Raw genomic sequence first — 22,735 nt, 5'->3', positions numbered from 1 at the left:
AGTCTAACTTCAAATTTTAATATAATGCTGATCTGCTTTGGATTCACTTTGGGTTGTCAAATCCAAGTAAGCTGTCTTCTTTTATCACAACGCATCACCACATGATCCTCTTCTCTGGTGGAACACCACTTTCTCCAAGTTTTCTTCCTACCTTTTCAGGCTTTTTTTTCTCAGCCTCTTCTCTCTCTCTCTCTCTCTCTTTTTTTTTTTTTTTTTTTAGCCACGCCTGGCTGTGCTGGGACACAGGGGACCATATGGGGTGGTGGGATTTGAAGCAAAGTTGGTGCATGCAAGGCAAGGGCATGCAGATGCAGGGGCTCAAACCCAGGTGAGTGCTCTACAGCTGAGCTCCAGCCTGGACCTCTCTCGCCCCAACATTATTATTATTATTATTATTATTATTATTATATTATTATTATTATTATTTTGGTCACATCCTGCAGTGCTCAGGGCTTATTCCTGGAAGGCTTGGAACCATATGGGGTGCCAGGAAAAGAACCTAGGTCTGCCGCATGTGAGGCAATGCCTTATGCGCTGTACTTTGCTCTAGCCCCTCTCACCCCAATTTTAAAAAGTTATTAAGTCTTATTCCTCAGTCTTGTTTGTTTCTCTATTATCCTCAATACAGTGGGCAGGGAATAAGTATCATCCATTGCAAAGGGACTGGAGTGATAGTACAGCGGGTAGGGTGTTTGCTTTGCACGCGGCCAACCCGGGTTTGATTTCTCCGTCCCTCTCAGAGAGCCCGGCAAACTACCAAGAGTATCCCGCCCCCTCGGCAGAGCCTGGCAAGCTACCCGTGGCATTTCGGATATGCCAAAAACAGTAACAAGTCTCACAATGGAGATGTTGGAGCAAATCGATGAACAACAGGGATGACAGTGCTACAGTGCTCACTGCAATTAGAATATAATCTTTAATATGTATATGCCATAATCATTTCTCTCCATTACCAAAGGGCCTGAATGTAAGGGCCTGACTTAGCCACCTTGCATTCTTTGTTTTTCATCCTCCCCCCCACACCTCCTCACTTCACAGAATTCTGGTCTTATTGGTCTTCTCCCAATTGCCCTAACAGGTCAGGTCATGTTTTAGGGGCTTTGCACAGCCTTTCTCCTTCAGGACACTTTATGCCCGGCTGTACCTACTCTTGCTCCTTTCTATTCTTAGGTCTGGACGCCTATTCTTAAGGCGTCAATGTCACCTCCTAGAGGCCTGTCTCAGACTACCTTATCAGAATCCCATCCATCCCTGGTCATTCCCCCCTTTCTCCCCTTTCTCGCTATTCATGTTCATTTGCATATACTCTCGTGTCGGCTCGCTCAGGTCGCCCAAGCCGACCACGGGTTTGGCTTGGCCGAGTGTCGAAACTTCTCCGACACGGGAGGTCGCGACAAAACACCTGCTCGACCCACGACTGAACCGGGTCACAGCCGCGAGAGAAGGGGCGGGGCCCGGCGGGGAGGGGGCCGCGCGCAGGACAGGGGCCGCAGCGGAAGCCCCGCCCCTTCCGGTCGCTCGGGCGGGCCCGGAGGCGGGGAGGCGGAGGGCGCCGGCTCGGCCCGCCCCTTCTCCCCGCCTCCCCGGGCCCGGGCGGCTGTCAGCTCCCTCAGCGTCCGTCCGAGGAGCGGTGTATGCTGAGCCGCTGCGGGCGTCCGCTGCTGCACGTCCTGGGCCCGAGCTTCCCGCTGCCGACCGGCCGGCCGTTTAGTCTCCGCCCTCAGCGCCTCATGAAGCCGCTGGTTGTGTTCGTCCTCGGCGGTCCCGGAGCCGGCAAGGGGACCCAGTGCGCCCGCATTGTCGAGGTGAGGCCCGGGCAGCTGACCGGATCCGGGCCCCGCGGGCTCCGGGTCCCGGCGCCCGTGGCGCGGTGGTCCGCGTGGCCGGTGGTCGGGGGTCCGCGGGCGCGCGGCATGTCGGGACTGGTAGTTCAGGATCGCGCGCCTCCGGAGCGCCGGGATCCGAGGGGGACCGCCGGGGGGTCGCTTTGTTCCTACGCCCCGGGTTTTTTCTGTGGGTCTGGACACCCAAGTTTGTCGGGAGAGTGGCCTGGGAGAGGAAATTCCGGGAGGCAGCGTGTCGCCGGCCGGGCCGTGGGTGCGGGCTGAGGAGCAGGATGTGGGCTTGAAGGTGTGCGCTGTCCGGTGTCCGGGGTGGACACCCGCGGCGCCCCCTCGCCGCCCTCTCAGCCCCGCAGCGTCGCCGCATCGAGGTGGTGTCCCCAGAAAGGAGCCCCGGGGGGCGCGTGTGTCGGTGACCCGTCCTGGGTCCCGGGCCGCAGGGGCGTCGCGGGCATTAGAGATCTGCGACCCGGCTCCCTCAGCACGCCCTGCCGCCACCTCACTCCCTGCCCGTCGCCAAGTCACAGAGTCACTTCCTCCCTCTGTCGCAGTTGCCGCCTCGGGCACGTCAGAAGAGGTGGTGCGCCCTGATTTAAACTCGGAGCAGAAAAAGCCTCCCAGACCCGAAGTGTGTGTTTCTTTGCCACCCCCTGGTTCGCTTCCCCGGAGTGATGTGGGTGACCAGGGACGGCCCGCTGGGCGCGCGCCGACGCGGTGACCCGGGACGCGAAGGGCTTGGAGAATCTGGGCAGTGTTTGGGTTTGGGAGACAGGGGGGACCAGAAGCAGGAGAGGCGGGCTCCGGCGGTGCCCGAAGAACACCCGAGAGTACCTGAAACGCGGTGACCCCCGAGCGAGCGTGGACTCAGAACTGAAATGACTGCGTCCTCTGTGGCGGGATTTGGCTGATACTAGCCGCGAGCTTTCACTTCTTGCCCTCTGGGTTCACACACCCTCCTCTTCTCCCACATGTTATATTGTCTCAGTTAAGAGCCTACATGCATATCTACTTCATGTGTGTTCTACAGCAGTTTTTTTTTTTTAGGAAAAAAAGGTAGGACTAATTCAATCAGCATATGCACAGACGTATAATATACAATATAGTCCAGTAGTAAAATTTTAAAATATTTTTGTTCTTTTCACTATTAGACACAGTGGCAGTTGAATTATTTTAAGGTCTTTTTTTTGTATATGTAAATAATGTGATAGAGGCAGTGACTTCAAGAGTATCACTGTATCACTGTCATCCCCTTGATCATGATTTGCTCCAGCGGGCCCAGTAACGTCTCCATTCATCCTAGCCCTGAGATTTTAGCAGCTCTGTTACTCATCTTTCCCAGTGGTGCCCGCATTAAGGCTCTTCAGGGTCAGGGGAATGAGACCCATCATTGTTACTGTATTTGGCATTCAAGAGTATCAAACAAATAAGGATTAAAACCTAACTTTGCCAATTACTGTTTCTTTAGACCCAAAGAAGTTATTTTTAGCTTGAGTTACTTTGTAAAAAGGAAGAAATAACATTGTCTCACATAAGATTTGTGACTATTAAGTGAGGCAGATATCTGGAAACATTTTTTTGTTTGTTTGGTTTTGGTTTTTGGGTCACACCCGGCGATGCACAGGGGTTACTCCTGGCTCTGCACTCAGGAATTACCCCTGGCGGTGCTCAGGGGACCATATGGGATGCTGGGATTTGAACCCGGGTTGGCCACGTGCAAGGCAAACGCCCTACCCGCTGTGCTATCTCTCCAGCCCCTAGAAACATTTTTTAGAGTCTTTTTTAGTTTGTTTTTGTAGCACAGCATAGATCTGTGCTCAGGGATTGCTCCTGACTCTGCACTCAGCAGTTACTCCCCGGTGCTTGGGGACCATATGGGACGCTGAGGATCAAATCTGGTTGAACTGGGTGCAAGGCAAACTCCCTACCTACTGTACTATTGCTCTGACCCCGCCCCCACCTTTTTAAAATTCTGAACTTCCGATTCCTAACTTCTGAGATTGATTATTTTTACTTTGAAGTAATAGTGTATTTTTTTTTTTTTGCTTTTTTGGGTCACACCCAGCGATGCACAGGGGTTACTCCTGGCTTTGCACTCAGGAATTACTCCTGGCAGTGCTTGGGGGACCATATGGGATGCCGGGGATCGAACCCAGGTCGGCCGCGTGCAAGGCAAACGCCCTACCCGCTGTGCTATCGCTCCGGCCCCGTAATAGTGTATTTTAAAGATGGTTTATGACTCATATTTGAAAGCCCTTAAATATTTTGTTTCTAAATCATAATGTGACTTTAAAAGACTGTGCCCAAACTATTAATATACTCTGGTAGGATACTACTTCACTAGACTAAAAATAATCCACATTTTGTAACTAGTGTTTATTCTAGTACTTAATAATGACATAATTATAGTGTGTGTGTGTGGTGTGGTGTGTGTGTGTGTGTGTGTGTGTGTGTGTGTGAGAGAGAGAGAGAGAGAGAGAGAGAGAGAGAGAGAGAGAGAGAGAGGATCTGTGTGTGTCTGTATGTATCTGTGTTGAGTGTTTTACTGCTGAGTAACATCCCTGGCTATTAACATATAAATTTTAAGACTGTTATCAAATAAGATTTTAATAATGGGACACTTTCTATATTATTGTTTTAAGTTCCTGTAGCTATATAAGCTTAATGTTTTCAAACTGTAGCTTTATTTTATTAAAATATTTGTTCTAGTTCCACTTGCTATAAACATGAAGGTCATAGCTACAAATTCCAAATAGTAATTGGTCACCTATCTGAATGAACAATAAAATACTTATATTCAGTTACATGGGAAGTTTTAAGTCTCTGAGAGATATTTTGACTCTGTATTTTATTTTACAGACAAAATTGAATATTATACAAGCAAACATAACTATTCCAAAAGATTGTAAATTTCTTAACTTCTTCTGTAGGGAAAAAGTTAGGGGAAAAATTATATAAATCCAGGTTAACCTCCTCTTTCCCTTCCCCAGTGCCATGCCAATGCAAATTTAGTTCACATGATAGATGAAATGTAGCTGAATTGTTTCTTGGTAAAGTTGATTTTTGACTCAGGTTGCCCCAAGTTCATCTTTGGGGGTCTGACTATGGAATGCTGAGAATTTCAGTGTTCTAATGTCCTAGGGCATTGTAGTTAAGAGTGAGGGTATGACCTATGGGAAGTTGATACATAATTTTTTTTCTTCATGGAAACTAAGTCTACCACAGTTATCTTTTAAAAGTAAAGAAACGTTTGTTTTTTGGGAGGTGGGAGGGAGACACTGACTTTTTATGTTTATTTTTACTGCTTTTTTGAGCTTTATTTGTTGTATTTTGTTTCTAAATCTGTATCAGCTAGTACTTAAATTGCTTTTGAAAATTATCTGTATTAAGCTATCAGTGGAAGTAAATATTCTGAAATAACTTGCTTGTTACTAAAAATCATGATCAAGGTACTGTGTCATTTTAAAATTTTATTTTATTTTTAAATTTTACAAAGTTGTTCCTGATTTACTACATTCAATATTCCAACACCAATCCCACCACCATTGCACATTCCTACCACTATTATTTCAATTTTTCCAATCATTCCTCAAACCTGCTCCTATAGCAGACACTGAATACTTTATTTTATATTGCTTGTATAATTTGCTAAAAATGACCAAAAAATGTTTCCTTAGAAGAAAGTGCAAATATTGTTGTATCTCACTATGGAGCCATTAAGCCCTGTAGAAGAGATTATTAACATGTAGTTATAGGTTAAGCTTTGTAAGTTTATATTTTCTTAATGGTTGCCTTCTACTTAACATCCCATCCAAACTGTCATTTTTTAATTTGAGAAGGTCAGACACAGAGGTGCATAGGGGCAGTTCCTAGCATCGTGTTCAGGAGTGACCCTCAGTGGTGCTCAGGGGGACCATAGTTCCTGCTAAGGATTCACACTGCATCGTCCGCATTCCCCCAAAAAGGCCACCTGCCCCTGCATGCAAAACAAGTGGTACATTCTGTACTTTTTCTGTGCCACCTTCTTATTTTTGATTTTTTTTTCTTTTTTTGGTCACACCTGGGGATGAACAGGGGTTACTCCTGGCTCTGCACTCAGGAACTACCCCTGGCGGTGCTTAGGGGACCATATGGGATGCTGGGAATTGAACTTGGGTCGGCTGCATGCAAAGCAAATGCCCTACCCTCTGTACTATCGCTCCAGCCCCATTATTTTTGAAAATTTTTAATTAAAATTTGTTTTGGCTCAAGAAAAATGACCATACTGTAACTTAAATGTTTTTGAAAATACAATAATTTTGCATTTAGTTGAAAGGGATTTGAATTAATTTTTTAATCAAATTATATAGAATAAACAAATTATTGTAAAACAGTTATCCATCTCAAATTTCTTTATATCCATACCAAGTTGCTTTCTGTAATACCCCCGCACCCAAATTCTTTTTTATTATGATTTTCTACAGGGTCTATTTGGATAACTCATACTTTGTTTTTTCTTTTTGGGTCATACCCGGAGATGCACAGGGGTTACTCCTGGCTCCGCATTCTGGAATTACTCCTGGCAGTGCTCAGGGAACCATATAGGATGCTGGGAATCGAACCCAGGTCAGCTATGTGCAAAGCAAACACCCTACTCGCTGTGCTATCACTCCAGCCCTGGGTAACATACTTTGTATGGCCTCCTAACCTACGGTATCACTATCACTGTCATCCCATTGCTCATCCAGTTGCTGGGGTGGGCGCCAGTAATGTCTCCATCTGTCCTAGCCCTGAGATTTTAGCAGTCTCTCTTTACTTGTCCTTCCCAATGGTGATGCATTGGAGGCTCTTTCAGGGTCAGGGGAATGAGACCCATCATTGTTACTGTCTTTGGCATATCAAATACGCCATGGGGAGTTTGCCAGGTTCTCTGAGAGGGAGAAGTAGACAATAAGAGGTCATGCGGCTGCATTTGCTTCTGGGAGCTTTGTTTTATAGTTTCTGGATCTTGGCCGTTAATGGGATTAGATGGCACTGGGGGCAGTTAGTGGGTGTGACTGCCTAGCTACTGGGAAAAGGAGGATCTGGGTGAAGGAGACCTAGTCCTGATCCTAGTAGGCTTGGAGATGCCAGCCTGGGTCCTGCACACCTGGGTTCCTCTGCCGGTTCCTTCATGCGTGAGGCTCATCGGAGCATGTGGAGAATGGCCGTGAGCATGGCTGTGGCTGGGTTCCGGAGGTCTTCGGCTGCCAGGGCTCTGCTCTGGGCAGGGAGGGAAACTCAACCCACCCCCTTCCGAGGGGCCACGGTGAAAACAGCCAGGCGAGTGGGCAGAAAACCCTGCAACCTACTATACTTAACTTGCTATACTTACAAAATGTGTATGATGTGAAAAATCAGAAAACATTATTTTTAAAAAGTTCTTTTTGTTTTCAGTATTCAATCAGTATTGAGACTGTTGTGCCTATTCATGAATCAGTTTTGTTGTCATTTGATTGTTTTTTGTGTATGTATTTTATTTGAGGGCCACACCTGTCAGTACTCAGGGATCAGTATTCCTGGTTCCGTGTTCAGGGATCACTCCTATCAGAATTCAGGGAATCATATGGGGTACCTGGGATCGAACCCAGGTCAGCCCATGCAAGGCAAGTGCTCTACCCACTGTACTATTTATCTGGACCTTCATCTAAGTCTTTTGTGTGCTCTTAGTGAATTATTGATATGGTTGTGAAAATATGCTTAGTATTCTAAAATTTCCAAGCTCCTAATTACAACTTGCCAAAGCAGATTATTACCTCTCATAGAAGAAAGTAGATTTAAAAATCCACTGGACCTTAAGAATGGTCTCTCTCTTCTTGGTAGGATAAGGTGGAGTAATTATTTTTTACAGGAAGTTTAAATTGTTGAATTTGTTCAAGGGCTGTAGCACAGACTGCGTACAGGAGTCCTACCCTGGCTTTAATCCCTGGAATCAGATAGTCCTCTAGCACCACTAGGTGTAGGCACCTCCACTATAAAAAGAATATTATATGTTATTCAGGGCTAGAGTGATACTACAGCGGGTAGGGTGTTTGCCTTACACGCGGCCGACCCGGGTTCGATTCCTCTGTCCCTCTCGGAGAGCCCAGCAAGCTACCAAGAGTATCTTGCCTGCATGGCAGAGCCTGGCAAGCTACCCGTGTTGTATTCGATGTGCCAAAAATAGTACCAAGTCTCACAATGGAGACGTTACTGGTGCCCGCTCGAGCAAATCGATGAACAACGGGACGTCAGTGCTACAGTTCTATGTTGCTCAGAATTTGGAGTAGAGGAGAATATATTTGAATTATTTACTCTGAAAACTTATTTTGGCCTTTACATTTTAAGGTACAAATATAGTTCATGCTAGTTGGGAATAGTTGAATTTCTTCTAATCCTGAAGTCACTAATATTAATCATCTGGTAACTGATAACTAAATGCTTTCCCATCTCTGTCTCAATATTCTTACAAATAAGGATGCAAATATTTATCTTCTAAAAAAGTAAAGCATATTTTTCCCAAACTGTGCTCAGGGGTCTGCAGATCACTTTAGGTGATGGTTGGCCTGGTTGCAGGCCTAATAGGTTGGTGCTCTGACTGGGCCCAGTGGTGGTAGGGCCACACCTGACAGTGCTCTGGGAACCATTCAGTGCTAGGGATCAAATGTAGGCCTTTTGCATGTAAGATATGCATTCTGTTCTTTGAACATCTCCCCCTGCTCCTATTTTATTTTTTGAACTTCCAAATGGACTGGAGCTATAGCACAGTGGGTAGGGTGTTTGCCTTACACGTGGCCAATGCAGGTTCAATTCCTCCGTCCCTCTCAGAGAGCCCGGCAAGGTACCAAGAGTATCCCTCCCACATGGCCAAGCTTGGTAACCTACCTGTGGCGTATTCAATATGCCAAAAACAGTAACAACAAGTCTCACAATGGAGACCTTGCTGGTGCCCGTTTGGGCAAATCGATGAAAAATGGGACAACAGTGCTACAGTGCAGAACTTCCAAATAGACTGTCCTATTTTTAACAGACTGTTTCATGGCTATGCTTTCGGGTCTTTCTATAGATTTAATTAATTTTTTTTTTTTTTTTTTTTTTTGCTTTTTGGGTCACACCTGGCGATGCACAGGGGTTACTCCTGGCTCTGCACTCAGGAATCACCCCTGGCCGTGCTCAGGGGACCATATGGGATGCTGGGATTCGAACCCGGGTTGGCCGCGTGCAAGGCAAACGCCCTACCCGCTGTGCTATCGCTCCAGCCCCAGATTTAATTAATTTTTTAAACAGCTGTAGAACATTCCATAATATGGATATTACCCTAGGATGGTACTGAGCGATATCACAGCGGGTAGGGCGTTTGCCTTGCATGCAGCTGACCCAGGTTTGATTCTGTCGACCCTCTCGGAGAGCCCAGCAAGCTACCGAGAGTATCTTGCCTGCATGGCAGAGCCTGGCAAGCTACCCGTGTTGTATTTGATATGCCAAAAACAGTAACAAGAAGTTTCACAATGGAGATGTTACTGGTGCCTGCTCGAGCAAATCGATAAGCAACAGGATGACAGTGACAGTGACCCTAGGATGATTGAATGATTGTACCATTCCTTTGTAGATGGGCAAAATAGTTTCAGGAATTATTTGCAGTGCTTAGGTAAACTTCCTTATAAATATAACATTGAGTGCAAATGCTTTTATTTTTACAAGTAAGTTACTTAGAAGTGGGGCTGCTAAGTCTGGATAGTGCATTTTAATTTTGTTTCATTGTCCTTTGGTACAATTTTATCGACATGTGGTCACATTTATTTATTTATATATTAAATCATATCCAAGAGGGCATTTTAGATATAACAATGAACTATTGCTAGTGGTGGCTCTGGAAATTGGGAAGCAAGTCAGGGTGGGTGGGTGGGCAGGTAGTCTTGAGAAAAGAGTGCTTTCTTCTACCCCTCGACCATTTGGATAAATGCCTGGTATATGTCAGAACTGGAAAATTAGCTGTGCGCACCTATACTGTGGGACACTCGTATCCCACCAGCTCATGAAGTAGCCATCAAACTGAGCATGAAGTTCTTCACAGTGTGAGAGATGATCTGTCACCCTATTACTCAGGGAACCATGGACTCAGGCTGGTGTGAGAAACTATTCTTTTCAAGAAAGGAAAGTCTGTCCTAACCTCAGCATAGGGGTTCCAGATCCATGTCCTTCCTTCGCAGGAAATAATTTCAGGAGGAAATAGTGAAACAAGATAGTTTTTATTGAATGAAATTAGAAAAGTTAGAGAAAGAAAGGAGTATCTGTTCAAGAAAGAACTCATGTTTCTCCAAAGTGGAAAAAGCGGAAAGTGTCATGTGCTCAAGGGAGAACATGTACTTGAAAAAGCAAGCAAGCAAGCAAAAATACATAGATGAATGTTCAGGAGTGAGAGTACAGTGAGTAGGGCACTTGCCTTGCACACAGCGAACTTGGTTTTGATCCCTGACACCCGTATAGTTCTCCAGACCCACCAGAAATGATCTCTGAGTACAGAGCCAGGAGTAAGCTCTGAGCACCCCTGGGTGTGGGCCCCCCACCCCCGCCAGCAGAGAACATTTTCAAGAAGGAACAAGGACTTGAGAGAGCAAACCAACAAACAAGCTAAGAGACATAAAGAGACTCTAGGGAGAACGTGGACTTGAAAGAGTAAGCCTGTATTTAAATTTTAATTTGTATTTGTCATTACTTTAAGATCATGCTTATTACAGTTCTATTAGCAGTATGATTTTTCTTTTTTTATTTCTTTTTCTTTTTTGGTGGGAGGTTATACCCAGCTTTGCTCAGGGCTTACTTGCTTGCTCTGTGTTTAGGGATCACTCCTGGCAGTGCTCAGGGGACCATATGTGGTGTTGGGTATTGGACTGAGTTGGCTGTGTGCAAGGTAAGTGTCTTACCCACTGTACTATACTTCTATACTATACTATACTAGAAAGATAGTATACTTCACTATACTATCTCTCTAGTCCATGATATCCATACCAGGATAACCATGGTATGATTATCATTCATTTTAAGTTTATTTTATTTATTTATTTATTTATTTATTTTGCTTTTTGGGTCACACCCAAGGCAAGGCAAACGCCCAACCCGCTGTGCTATTGCTCCAGCCCCTGACTCATTTTAAGTTTTGCAGTTTCTATTTTCAAGGTTTTTCTGAGCACAATTCTCATTTTCTCTAAGAAGTCCATTTAGATAAGCTAACTTAATTAACTTTAATTTCTTTTCCCTGGGTATGTAGCTCAGTGTGAGAGCACTTTGCTTGCATCTATGAGGCCCTGTGTTTGATCCCTGGCAATGCTTCCCTCCCTGTATTTGTGATTTATTAAGAGAGTATTTTTGAGGAATAGTCACGCTGTGTTGGTAATTTTTGAAATGAAAAAGGCATAGATATATGCTCTCAAAAATTCAGTGATTGGGGGCCAAAGTACAGGGGTTAAGGTACTTCTCCTTGTAGGCAGCTGACCCTTGTTCCATTTCCTGTACTACGTGGTTCTTTACCACCACTGGGTGTGACCACAAACTTCAGTGATTGGGGAGACCAGCTAATCAATGATTATTATAATATAGAGTGACAATTCTAGGATAGAAATAAGCCAACCAAATCATATAAATAAGAACATTTGGAAAGAAGCAGCTGGGAGGTTTTATGGAACAATGACCATTTAAAGCAGAGTTGGCCTTACCACCACTGGGGGCTTCAATTCTGAGTAAACCTACATAAGTGACATTAATGCCGAAATACTTCCTGAATGCAGTTTTTTCAGGGATTCAGACTTCTAGAAGCTCTCTATTTAGATCCAAGGTAGATACAGTAGAATTTCATAAAAAAAGATGTGAAAAATGTTGTAAATTTTAAGGTTTAGTATTAAAATGTTTAAGAATTGTTTCTCTTTTAGTTTTACTTTCTTAATTTGATTGTATGTCTTGTTTTGGAGTCACACTCTCTGTTCCTGGGGCATATGGTATCTGAGGATTGCTCCCAGAGGTGCTTGGAGAAACCTTCCAGTACTAGGCATTGAACCTGGGGCTCTTGCATGCACCCCCTCCCCTTTTTTCTTTTAATTGATGTAGGACTACTGCTATTTATTCAGCCGCTGATTAAGCTGATTGAATTGGGCATGAACGACACATTAATTAAAAAAATTTTTTTTTAAATAGAATATTCTTGAGATAGACCATTACAAAGCTGTTCATAATTGGGTTTTACTCATACAATGATCCAGTACCCATCCCTCCACCAGTGTACATTTCCCACCACCAATGTCCCCTGCTTTCCTACCACCATCCCCTAACACTCCACACCCCCCCGTACCCCGCCACCTCTAGCCTCCCTCTATGGGTGGGAGGCACTTTCCATCTTGCTCTCTCTATGCAAAGCCTTTTGAATTATCTCCCCAGCCCAAGATTGTAATGTCTGTTTTATTTAGAGACCACACCTGGAGGTGCTTAAACTGCTCCTGGATCTGTGCTCAGGAGTTACTCCTGGGAGTACTTTAGGATTATGTGGTGCCCAGGATCTAACAGGGATTCCTGCATGCTCTAGCTCTTTGAGCTATCTCACTGCCCCCACAGCTGATTTTTTCTCTCTCCTCCATGTTGATAGGAGTCAAACTGGGGACCTCATACACTCAGAGCAAGTATTCTGCCACTCAGCCACATCCCTACCCCACCAAGATTATAAAATCTTTAAGGGTGATGAAGTTATCTTGTGTTCTTGCTTATTCTGCTGCATACTGTTAGAAATGCCTACTCATCCTTCAGAGCTTAGTTTAATATAGAGTCCTAAACATTCTCAGTTTGGGGACCTTAATATCCAATTTTTTTTTTGTTTCAACCACTATAGTCTACAAGAAATCTGTTACAATTAGTAAGTATTAAGATTCAAACAATACTTAATAAGTGCTTTCTCACAATATAGTAGCTTTTAATAAATATAAATTAAAAGAGAAAGCAGCAATTTTATTCCATCTTTAAGTAACTGTAGTTATTGGTGGTTAATGCTTGTTCATCACTGCATAGTTTCTCAATCTTTGTGGGTTTTTTCTCCTGCTTTTTGGGAGTGGAGTGGGCCCATACCTGTGATACTCAGGAATTACTCCTGGCAGTGCTCAGGGGATCACATGGGATACGGGGATTGAACCCAGGTCAGCAGTGTGCAAGGCAAGTTCCCCACTTGTACCTGCTGGACTATTTCTTCAGCCCCAGTTTCTTACATTTTGGAATCAGTATGCTTTCATTCTCATTTCTTTGCACATTAGTTTTCATGTTTATCTTGCTTTTATCACTGTCCACAGAATTCAACATCATAGAGATATGTCTTAATAAAGAACATATTAGGGGGCTGGAGCCATAGCACAGCGGTAGGGCGTTTGCCTTGCACGCAGCCGACCCAGGTTCAAATCCCAGCATCCCATATGGTCCCCTGAGCACCGCCAGGGGTAATTCCTGAGTGCAGAGCCAGGAGTGACCCCTGTGCATCGCCGGGTGTGACCCAAAAAGCAAAAATAATAATAATAATAAAATAAAGAACATATTATCTGACGTTAAAGCTTAACTATTCTGAGCTGGCAATTTACTTAATTATCTAACAGATGACTATAATGCTGTTTCCTGAACATTTTAACCCAGAGCACATTTTTGAAATTGCTGTTGTGTTTAAGGACATTTTGGCTTATAGTTTGGGAATCAGAAAATTTAATGTTATTTTGTCCCTCATATTTCCCCTTCCCCCAACCCCCAATTCCACCCCCATTGTCCCTCACATTTTAGAGTAGGTTGAAATTCTCTTTTTATATTTTCAGAGAACTTCATTACATTGATCAATTTTGTGGTTCATTTTTGTTTTATGATTATTAACATCCCCAACAGGGTGAGAACCCTGGATTTCTACATTTAATTTCATTTCTTTAATGTCTAGTACAATGTCTTGCATCAGTGTTTAATTTTTTTTTTTTTGCTTATTTTTGGGTCATATCTGGCAATGCTCAGGGATAACTCCTTGCTCTACACTCAGCAATTACTCCTGGTGGTGCTCAGGGGACCCTATGTGATGCCTGGGATTGAACCAGGTGCAAGGCAAGCGGCCTATATGCTGTATTGTCTTTCCATCCCCAAAGAACCCAAACACTTTAATATTAAGCAAGAATTTGTATTTGTTTTTCATTCATTTTCCAAATAATTCAGAGTCAGATGGGGCTAGAGCCTGTCTCTACAGCTTAGGATGCAAGGCAGGAAGCATTCTGGACAGGACACCCTGACCACAGAGGGCACATCACATACACCTCTCTCAGACCAGGACAGTGGAGACATGCCAGTAAACCCAACATTCAGGTCTTTAGACATGGGAGGAAGCTGGAATGCCCAGAGAATAATCATGCACACATGGAGAAAGCATGTGGTCTCCACACAGATAGTAGTCAGGACAGACTGGAATTGACTTTTCCCCCTCAACATTGTGACAAAAGGATGTTTGTTTATCAAAACATATTCAAATACTGTTGTACATCTTCATATATAGGCATCTTCTCTCTTGCCTAATCTATACTCAATCTCTAAAGTTATAGATTGAAGCAATAGTACAGCAGATGTCACTTGCCTTGCAAGCAGCCTACCCAGATTCGATCCCTGGTACCCCATATGGTCCTCTGAGCCCCACCAGAAGTGATTCCTAAGCATAGAGCCAGGAGTAAACCTAACTCTTTAAAACAAAAAATAAAGTCAGTGAAGGAAATACCTTGACTAGTGTAGGTAGCTACACTTTGGTAAGCATTCTTAGTAACTAGACTGAAGAAAAATTGATTTGAAATAATGTGAGTAAATATCCAAGTATCACTTCTGTGTATTGTCTATTAGGCAATGCATGGACTTTGTGACTTGAGCCAAGTTGTTTGATTTTTTGCATTTGTTTGTTTGGGGACCCTGGGTTAGCTGCATGCAAGGCAAGAGCCCTACCCTCAGTATTGGCTCTTTAGCCCCAAGTTACTTAGTTTATATGCCTCAGTTTCTACATCTGTAAATGAGAGTAATAACACATACATATCTGCCTCAGGGATTTTAGGACTAAATGAACTAATGTTAAATACTTAGAGCAGTTCCTGACTTATGATAATTCCTATATAAGTGTTAGTTTTGTATTATTATTATTATTATTATTATTATTTTTTTTTTTTTTGCTTTTTGGGTCACACCTGGCGACACACAGGGGTTACTCCTGGCTTTGCACTCAGGAATTACCCCTGGCCGAGCTCAGGGGACCATATGGGATGCTGGGATTTGAACCCGGGTCGGCCGCGTGCAAGGCAAACGCCCTACCCGCTGTGCTATCGCTCCAGCCCCCAGTTTTGTATTATTATCACTATCATTTTTTTTGTGTGTGTGAACTCTGACCCATTTAAGACCCAACCTTCATTTTGGTTGATGGAAAAATTTTCCCCTGAAGTTGTATTCTGTAAAAAACTAATGCTCGCCTAGGGGCGAGTGCACTCTCGGCTCTCTGGGCGGCTCTGTCTCACTGCCCGCGTTCGGTGCTCTGGAACTGCTGTGTGTGGACTGGATGGGGACGGCCAACGGTCAAGGAAAGGCGAAGGAAGAACGAGGACCAAGCTGGTTGCTGATTAGTTACCGTTTATTCAATCTTCCATCTTTCTCATCTCCCGCACTCCCAGCTCTGCTCCGGCCTCTCTCTGGATCAACTGCTGCTTCTTTCTGGCTTCTCTGTCTCCTCCTTGTCTCTCCCACCTTGCCCTCTAGGCTACACCCAGCCAGGTAGCAAAATCAACATAAGAAAGCCCTTCCTGAGGGCAGGGCATTCCAAAGCCCTTCCTCACTCTTAAGGTTTTTTTCTTTTCCTTAGTCCAAGAACTTATTCACTTATGAATGCTAGTTATTTTTGTATGGACATAGCAAGGGATACATTGAGGCTTGCAAGGCAGCTCTCCTGGCAACATCTTGTCACAGCTCGACCACAGCACTCAGGCCAGATTAATCATTCCTCACCCTAGCAGGGTCTAAATCTAGTTATCACTGTTTGGATCATGACAGCATCTGTCCATGACCAAGCTCTTAACTTATAGTTAAGCATTAGGCACTTTGGCCAGGCCCATCTCGATGCCAGGGTAGCACACAACTCACCGCTTGCCCTGGGTCCTTCTCGTCCCCCGTCGGGACCGTGCTTTGGGGGTGCTAGGAAATAAGGGCAGCTGAGGCTTAGGTCAAGAGAACAGATGCCCTGGAGGAAAATATCATGTAGAGTCAAATGACTCCCAGGTTACAAAAGCATAACATTTGTTAAGTCTTCCTGTGTCCATACAAAAAGGACTTGTTCTGAATAAACTATGCAAAGGACTCAAGGAGAAGAGAAAAGTATTATTTACAAATCAACAGAACACTAAGAAAGAAGCTACAAGTAAACAAAGAGGAATAGGAGCACTGTAACGGGAGTAACCCAATAAACCTAAACTACCTGAAGCTATGTTATCCTACAGTATTCCATCCCAGTTCTTTAAGGTTTACCTGGAAAATGTTTAAACATACCTTATTTAACTTAAGTCTAATATTAATTCCTTCACTTTCCCCTCAAACAATGAAAATAGTTTAGGACACTTGACTCTGTTTTCCATTCTGTTCTGTTTTCTGGTTTTAAATTCTATATCAACTTTTTCTTCTTTAATCTGCACACAAATATATGTTAATTTAAAAAAAATTGGGGGGGACCCACACCCAGAGTGCTCAGGGCTTACTCCTGGCTCTGTGCCCAAGGATCTCTCCTACAGGTTTAGGCGACCATATATGATACAGGAATCGAGCCTGGGTTGGGTGTGCAAGGCAAGTGCCCTACCCTCTGTACTATCTCTTAAGCTGTTAACTTTTTTATAGCAGAGATATAATATAAAAAACATAGATATAATGCTATGTTTTTTATAGCAGAGATATAGTGTTTTGATTATGGTATTCATGTACCCTTTTTTATCCATTTTTTTTTGCATCTCAGTTTTCCTTCTGCAATAAGTTTATTTTTTAAAAAAAATTTTTTTTAGGGGGCCAAGTTGATAGCACAATGGGTAGGGCATTTGCCTTGCATGCGGCCGACCAGGGTTCATATCCCCTGTGTCCCATATGGTCCTTCAAGCACCACCAGGAGTAATTCCTGAGTGAGAGCCAAGAGTAACCCCTGAGCATTGCTGGGTGTGGCCCAAAAAGCAAATAAATAAATGAATGAATGAATGAATGAATGAATGAATAATTTTTTTATGGGGGTATTGAGGCTACACTAGGTGTTCAGGGATCACTCCTGGTGGACTTGGAGGATCATATGGTGTGCTAGGGATCTAATCTGGGTTGGCTGCATGCAAGGGAAGTACTCCACCCACTGTTCTATTGCACTACCCCAGTATTAAGTTTTTCTAAAAAATCTATTAAAAGATGTTGCTAGGCACAGTAAGGTTGACACATACTCAGGGGTTATTCTGGAGATTATAAGTAATGTGAGCAGATTGTCTTTGTCATAAAGGTGTTATTTCCAGAATGTCTTGCTTACAGTTTTGAACTCCAGTGTCTGGAGTAGGGATTCATCAAAATGTTTTCTTTTAAATCTTTGCTGTGTGCCTTTTGGGTTCTCTCAACAGAGTATGTCTCTAAATTTCCATCTGTTTCTAGGCTATAAAACTGAGCTGTTGTTTGTCTCTTTTTATAAGTCTTGACTTCCTGCCCTGCGGTGTGTTTCTGTGTTTCTGTATCATACTTTTATTTCTCCTTTGTTTAGGGAATGTATCACTTGCCAGAGAAGTTTTTATCTAAACATTTGAATTGATTTTTGCTGCTATACTTTCTTTTTTTGGTCTTTAGACCATGCTCAGTGATTCTAGGAGTTACTCTTGGCTCTGCACTGAGGAATTATTCCTGGCAGTGCTTGGGGGACCATATTGGATTCCCAGGGATCAAACCCTAGTCAGCCGAATGTGACACAAATGGCCTACCCTCCATACTGTTGCTTCACTCAGCTTCCAGATGTGTTTTTTTGTTTTTTTGTTTGTTTGTTTTTAAATTGAATCACCGTGAGATACAGTTACAAAGCTTTCATGTTTGAGTTTTGGTCATATAATGATCAAACACCCATGCCTTCACCGGTGCACATTTTCCACCACCAAATCCTCATCCCAACCTTTCTCTTGCCTGTGTGGCAGACAGTTCTACAATACTCTCTCTCTCTACTTTGATTACATTCAATATTTCGACACTGGTCCCACGATTATTATTTGGAATTTTCCCGCTACCACTCAAACCCGCTGAAAAGGCAGTGCTAGAAATTTATTTTGTATTGCTTGTTATGAATAGCATAAGATGTCTGCACTCCTGGAATTCTAAAATTTTAGAATAGGGGACTGGGGAGATCTCTGCAGCGAGCTGCTTGCTTGGTCCTGAGGTTCTTTTGTGTGTCTCTGGATCATGGCCATTAAGGAGCTTAAGTAGTAGCCAGAAGCAGTTTGTGGGCTTCATCTCAAGGGTCTATGGGGCCGTGCAGAGGGATGAGAAGGGCTGGCCTGTCACCCATCCCTCATCCCGTGAGGCCTGGCGTTTGCCATTACTGCTCCCTTGTACCTGGGCTTCTCATTGGGTTCTGGAAGATTCGGCCACCAAGATTTCTACGGGTCAGGTGGAGGGACAGCACCTGCTCCTGTCTGGAGTAGCCCAGTGAAATGGACCTAATGCAAAGTCTGGAGGCATTTCCGCAGCTTGCTGCTCAGTTCTGAGATTCCTTTGTGTGTGTCTAGATCACAGCCATTAAGGAGCTGCAGATATATGAACCCGCGTCAGCCGCATGCAAGGCAAACGCTCTACTCGCTGTGCTATCACTCCAGCCCCTGCAGATGTATTTTTTAATTAGAAGTTTTATCCCTCTGTGAGGCTGCTTTGAATTTCATTTTGTCTGTTCTCTTAGGATTTGGTATTAATAAAACATTTAAATTATTAATATTGCTTTTTGGTATTTTCTGTTTTACTTATTTATTAAAATTCTTTTGTAAGCACCAAATACTCCTGGGCTTAGGAGGACACTCCTACCAAACCTGTTGTTAACCGGGTTTTGTGAACCAAGCTTAGATCTTGTGATGCTGAGGGCCCCAAGACCTTATCCATTGATGCCTGAGGTACAGGGCATGTACTGCCAGGGACAAAACTCAGAGGGGAGCACATGCCAGGCAGATATTCCATCCCTTGGAGCCATATTCTTTTCCCCATATTTTCCATGTAAAGGAGTATGGATGGTTTTTTAAAATTAAAGTACATATACACATTTTTATAAAGTAAAAGTTCAAGTCATGGAAATTACAGCTGTTTTGAATTTTATTCAGTTAAGTCTTTCCCTATCTCAAGACTTTTTCTTGGAGCTGGAGAGATAATATAGGAGATGAGACACTTTTCTTGGATGTAGCGAACCTTGTTCAATCCTCAGCATCACATGCACCACATATGAGCATCGCAAGGGGTAACTCCTGAGCACAAAATCAAAGATAGCCTTGAGCACCAGTGATACTTAAAAAACAAACAGATACTTAAAAAACAAACAAAAGATTATTTTCTTTTGTACTGTTACTGTTTTGGCTTCTCTTTGACTGTTTTAGCACTTTAAAACACCTGGACTTTTGTTTTACATATGGTATGATGCAGGAATATAACTTTATTCCAAGATAGTAGACTATTTGTACTATAAAACTAGAGTATTATTTATAATAACAGTTGATCTTTCCCCCACTGAGTTTTTTGTTTGTTTTGGGGCCACACACAGCAGTGCCCTGGGGTTACTCTTGTATTTGCACTTAGGGGTTACTCCTAGCAGTACTATTGGCCCAGGTTACAGTTCCTGCCACTACATGTGGTCCCCAGAGCACCTCCAGGAATGATTCCTGAGCTCAGAGCCACGAGTAAGCCCTGAACACTGCTGGGTATAACCGTAAAAAGCAAAACAAACAAAAAATCAAGAATGATCTAAGAAAGGTTAAATAAATTTCTCATTGTCAAACAGGGTGGTGACACAATTTAGTTATTATACTTATAATTCAGAATTCTGAGTTATTTCATGCACGGTTTTAATTTTTTTATGATTCACTCTGATTTTGTGTGTTTCTCTAAATGTTTCTCCATGAGTTGAAAATTTTTGCAGATACCTAAGTGTCATGTAATAATAATGCATTCAGAGTTTGGTCTCCTTTATACATTTTTCTCAAATCCTCAAATTGACTTCTAAGTTCAAATAAATTTTAGTTCATAAAAAGAGGGGCCGGAGCGATAGCACAGTGGGTAGGGCGTTTGCCTTGCACGCGGCCGACCCGGGTTCGATCCCCGGCATCCCATATGGTCCCCCAAGCACTGCCAGGAGTAATTCCTGAGTGCAAAGCCAGGAGTAACCCCTGAGCATCGCTGGGTGTGACCCAAAAAGCAAAAAAAATAAAATAAAATAAAATAAAATAAAATAAAAAAAAAATAAAAAGAACCTGAGGTATTAGAATATTATTTTCAGGGAGCTAGAGAGATAGTACAGTTGGTATAGCATTTGCCTTGCACATGACTCACCCTTATTTAATCCCCGGCACTGCTGATGGCCCTCTGAGCCTCACCAGGAGTCATTTCTGAGTGCAGAGCCAGGCATAAGCCCTGAATACTGCACCAGGTGTGGTCCCCAAACCAAAAATAAAAATAGGAGATAACATTTTGGGGAGCTGGAGAGATAGTACAGTGGGTAGAGTGTTTGTCTTGCATGTGGCCAACACAGATTCAATCCCTGGCACCCCATATGGTTTCCCAAGCTCAACAGGTGTGGTACAAAAAAAAAAAACCAAAAAAAAAAAGATTTTTGTAAAAAGGCTCATTACCAGTTGCGTTCCCAAGTAGTTCTCTCTCAGAGTGACCTTTTTTACTTTTGGTATCCATTGGAGAAATAATATTCTTTTTTTTTTTTTTTGCCTTTTTTTGGGGGGGTCACACCCAGAGATGCTCAGGGGTTACTCCTGGCTTTGAAGTCACTGGCGGTGCTTGGGGGACCATATGGGATGCCAGGGATCAAACCTGGGTTGGCTGCGTGCAAGGCAAACGCCCTACCCGCTGTCCTATTGCTCCGGCCCCTAATATTCTTATTTTAATGTTTGCTTTTTAAAAATAAGAGACCGGTACAATTGTCCAAATTATGGAACCAGCTCCATACCGAGAGACTTTCAGAATGTGAAGTAGAAGCTCTCCCACAAGGGTCTGTGACTGTAGTTCTGTTGCTTTTTCCTGCCTTTAAAGGCTTTTCTTATGTCAGATATAGAGGAGATGGATACAGAGAATTTCAGCAGTGTCTGCTGTTTCTCTTCTTCAGTCAGCAACAAGAGAAAACGCCTTTGTTGTCCCTGATTATACCTCTCAGAGCCCTTTGAGAGGTTCCTGGAGGAAAAGCCTGAAAGAAAATGAACCTCTTATATCTGCTGTTCCCAAGGATTTCACATCATACAGATTAGCACTCATGGAGTTTATCAATTGTTTAAAGATTCTGGATAAATCTATTGTAGTAGGTTCAGGCCACATCTTTCTTTTTTTTTTTTTTTTTTTAGCTTTTTGGGTCTCACCCGGCGATGCACAGGAGTTACTCCTGGCTTTGCACTCAGGAGTTACTCCTGGCGGTGCTCAGGGGACCATATGGGATGCTGAGGATCGAACCCGGGTCAGCCGCGTGCAAGGCAAACACCCTACCCACTGTGCTATCGCTCCAGCCCAGGCCACATCTTTCGGTGTGTTTCCCAATGTTAGTGAGTCTTAGATCATACTTTTTTGTTGTTGTTTCTGGGCTACACCTGGAGGTGCTTAGTGATTATTCCTAGTTCTGTGCTCAAGGATCACTCATTCCTGATGGGCTTGGGGCCATATGGGATGCTGGGGGAGTCAGCCGCATGCAAGATATATACACTATCTCTGGTCTGCCAGCTATTTAGTACAGGGAATAGAGCTGGGGATGTAGCATGTACCCACGGCACCACATGGCATCCAGAGCATCACTTGGTCTAGCCCTGGAAGTTCCCCAAGCAGCACCACCAGCTGATTCTGCTGTACCCTGGCATCCAAGCAGTGTCTAAGCAGTGTCACATCCTTGGGCCCTATCAGTTCAGTTAGCCGAATTTAGTCAGCAGTGGCTCCAGGGCCTCTTAAAGTACTTCTTAGGATCCCCCCTTCTCCTCTCTGCCCTATAAAGTTTAGTGATTAACATTTTGAAGCAGGGCCAGAGAGATAGTACAGTGGATAGGGTACTTGCCTTGTATGTCATGACCTCGTATTGATTCCCAGCACCCTGCCAGGAGTGATCTCTGAGCACAGAGCCAGGAAGTCCTGAGCACTGCTTAGTGTGGCCCACAAAAAACTATTTTGGGGGGCTGGAGCAATAGCACAGCAGGTAGGGCGTTTACCTTACACACGGCCGACCCAGGTTCAATTCCCAGCATCCCATATGGTCCCCTGAGCACCACCAGGAGTAATTCCTGAGTGCAGAGCCAGGAGTAACCCCTGTGCATCACCAGGTGTGACCTAAAAAGCAAAAAAAACAAACTATTTTTGAATTTTTACTTTTGTATAAAGAAATAGTAACTTATAGTTACAGAAAACAAATAGTAAAATACCATTTATGTAATAAGCATGTTCTTATACATACATTTAAAATATACTAAAAGTATGATAAAATTACTGACAAAGTATTTTAGTTCTGCCACAATTTGGTCTCTCGTCCTTTAAATGGTTAGATGTGTATTCTCCAATGTCACAGGAACTGAGGTAATGCTAGGCTCTTACCACCTGCAATACTATTTGGGTTGTGGCCATGAGTGTGTTGTTTGTAGGCTCTGCAGTGGCTA

The 22,735-nt window shown here is 43.6% G+C and overlaps 1 protein-coding gene across 1 annotated transcript in view; it reads left to right on the top strand.

Moving 5' to 3' along the window:
* The first annotated feature begins 1,508 nt into the window (after positions 1 to 1,508).
* CMPK1 (cytidine/uridine monophosphate kinase 1) overlaps positions 1,509 to 22,735 on the top strand; it is a 36,512-nt gene continuing 15,285 nt past the window's right edge. Inside the window, exon 1 of the mRNA XM_004620514.2 lies at positions 1,509 to 1,805. Within this exon, the coding sequence (XP_004620571.1) occupies positions 1,635 to 1,805 (171 nt within the window). The 5' untranslated portion in view covers positions 1,509 to 1,634. The remainder of the gene's footprint in view (positions 1,806 to 22,735) is intronic.

This window comes from Sorex araneus, chromosome 5, assembly GCF_027595985.1.
Source record: "Sorex araneus isolate mSorAra2 chromosome 5, mSorAra2.pri, whole genome shotgun sequence".
In the NCBI taxonomy this organism is placed as follows: Eukaryota; Metazoa; Chordata; class Mammalia; order Eulipotyphla; family Soricidae; genus Sorex; species Sorex araneus.
Note: the sequence above shows the minus strand (reverse complement) of the source record. Positions and strands in the feature narration are given on the sequence as shown.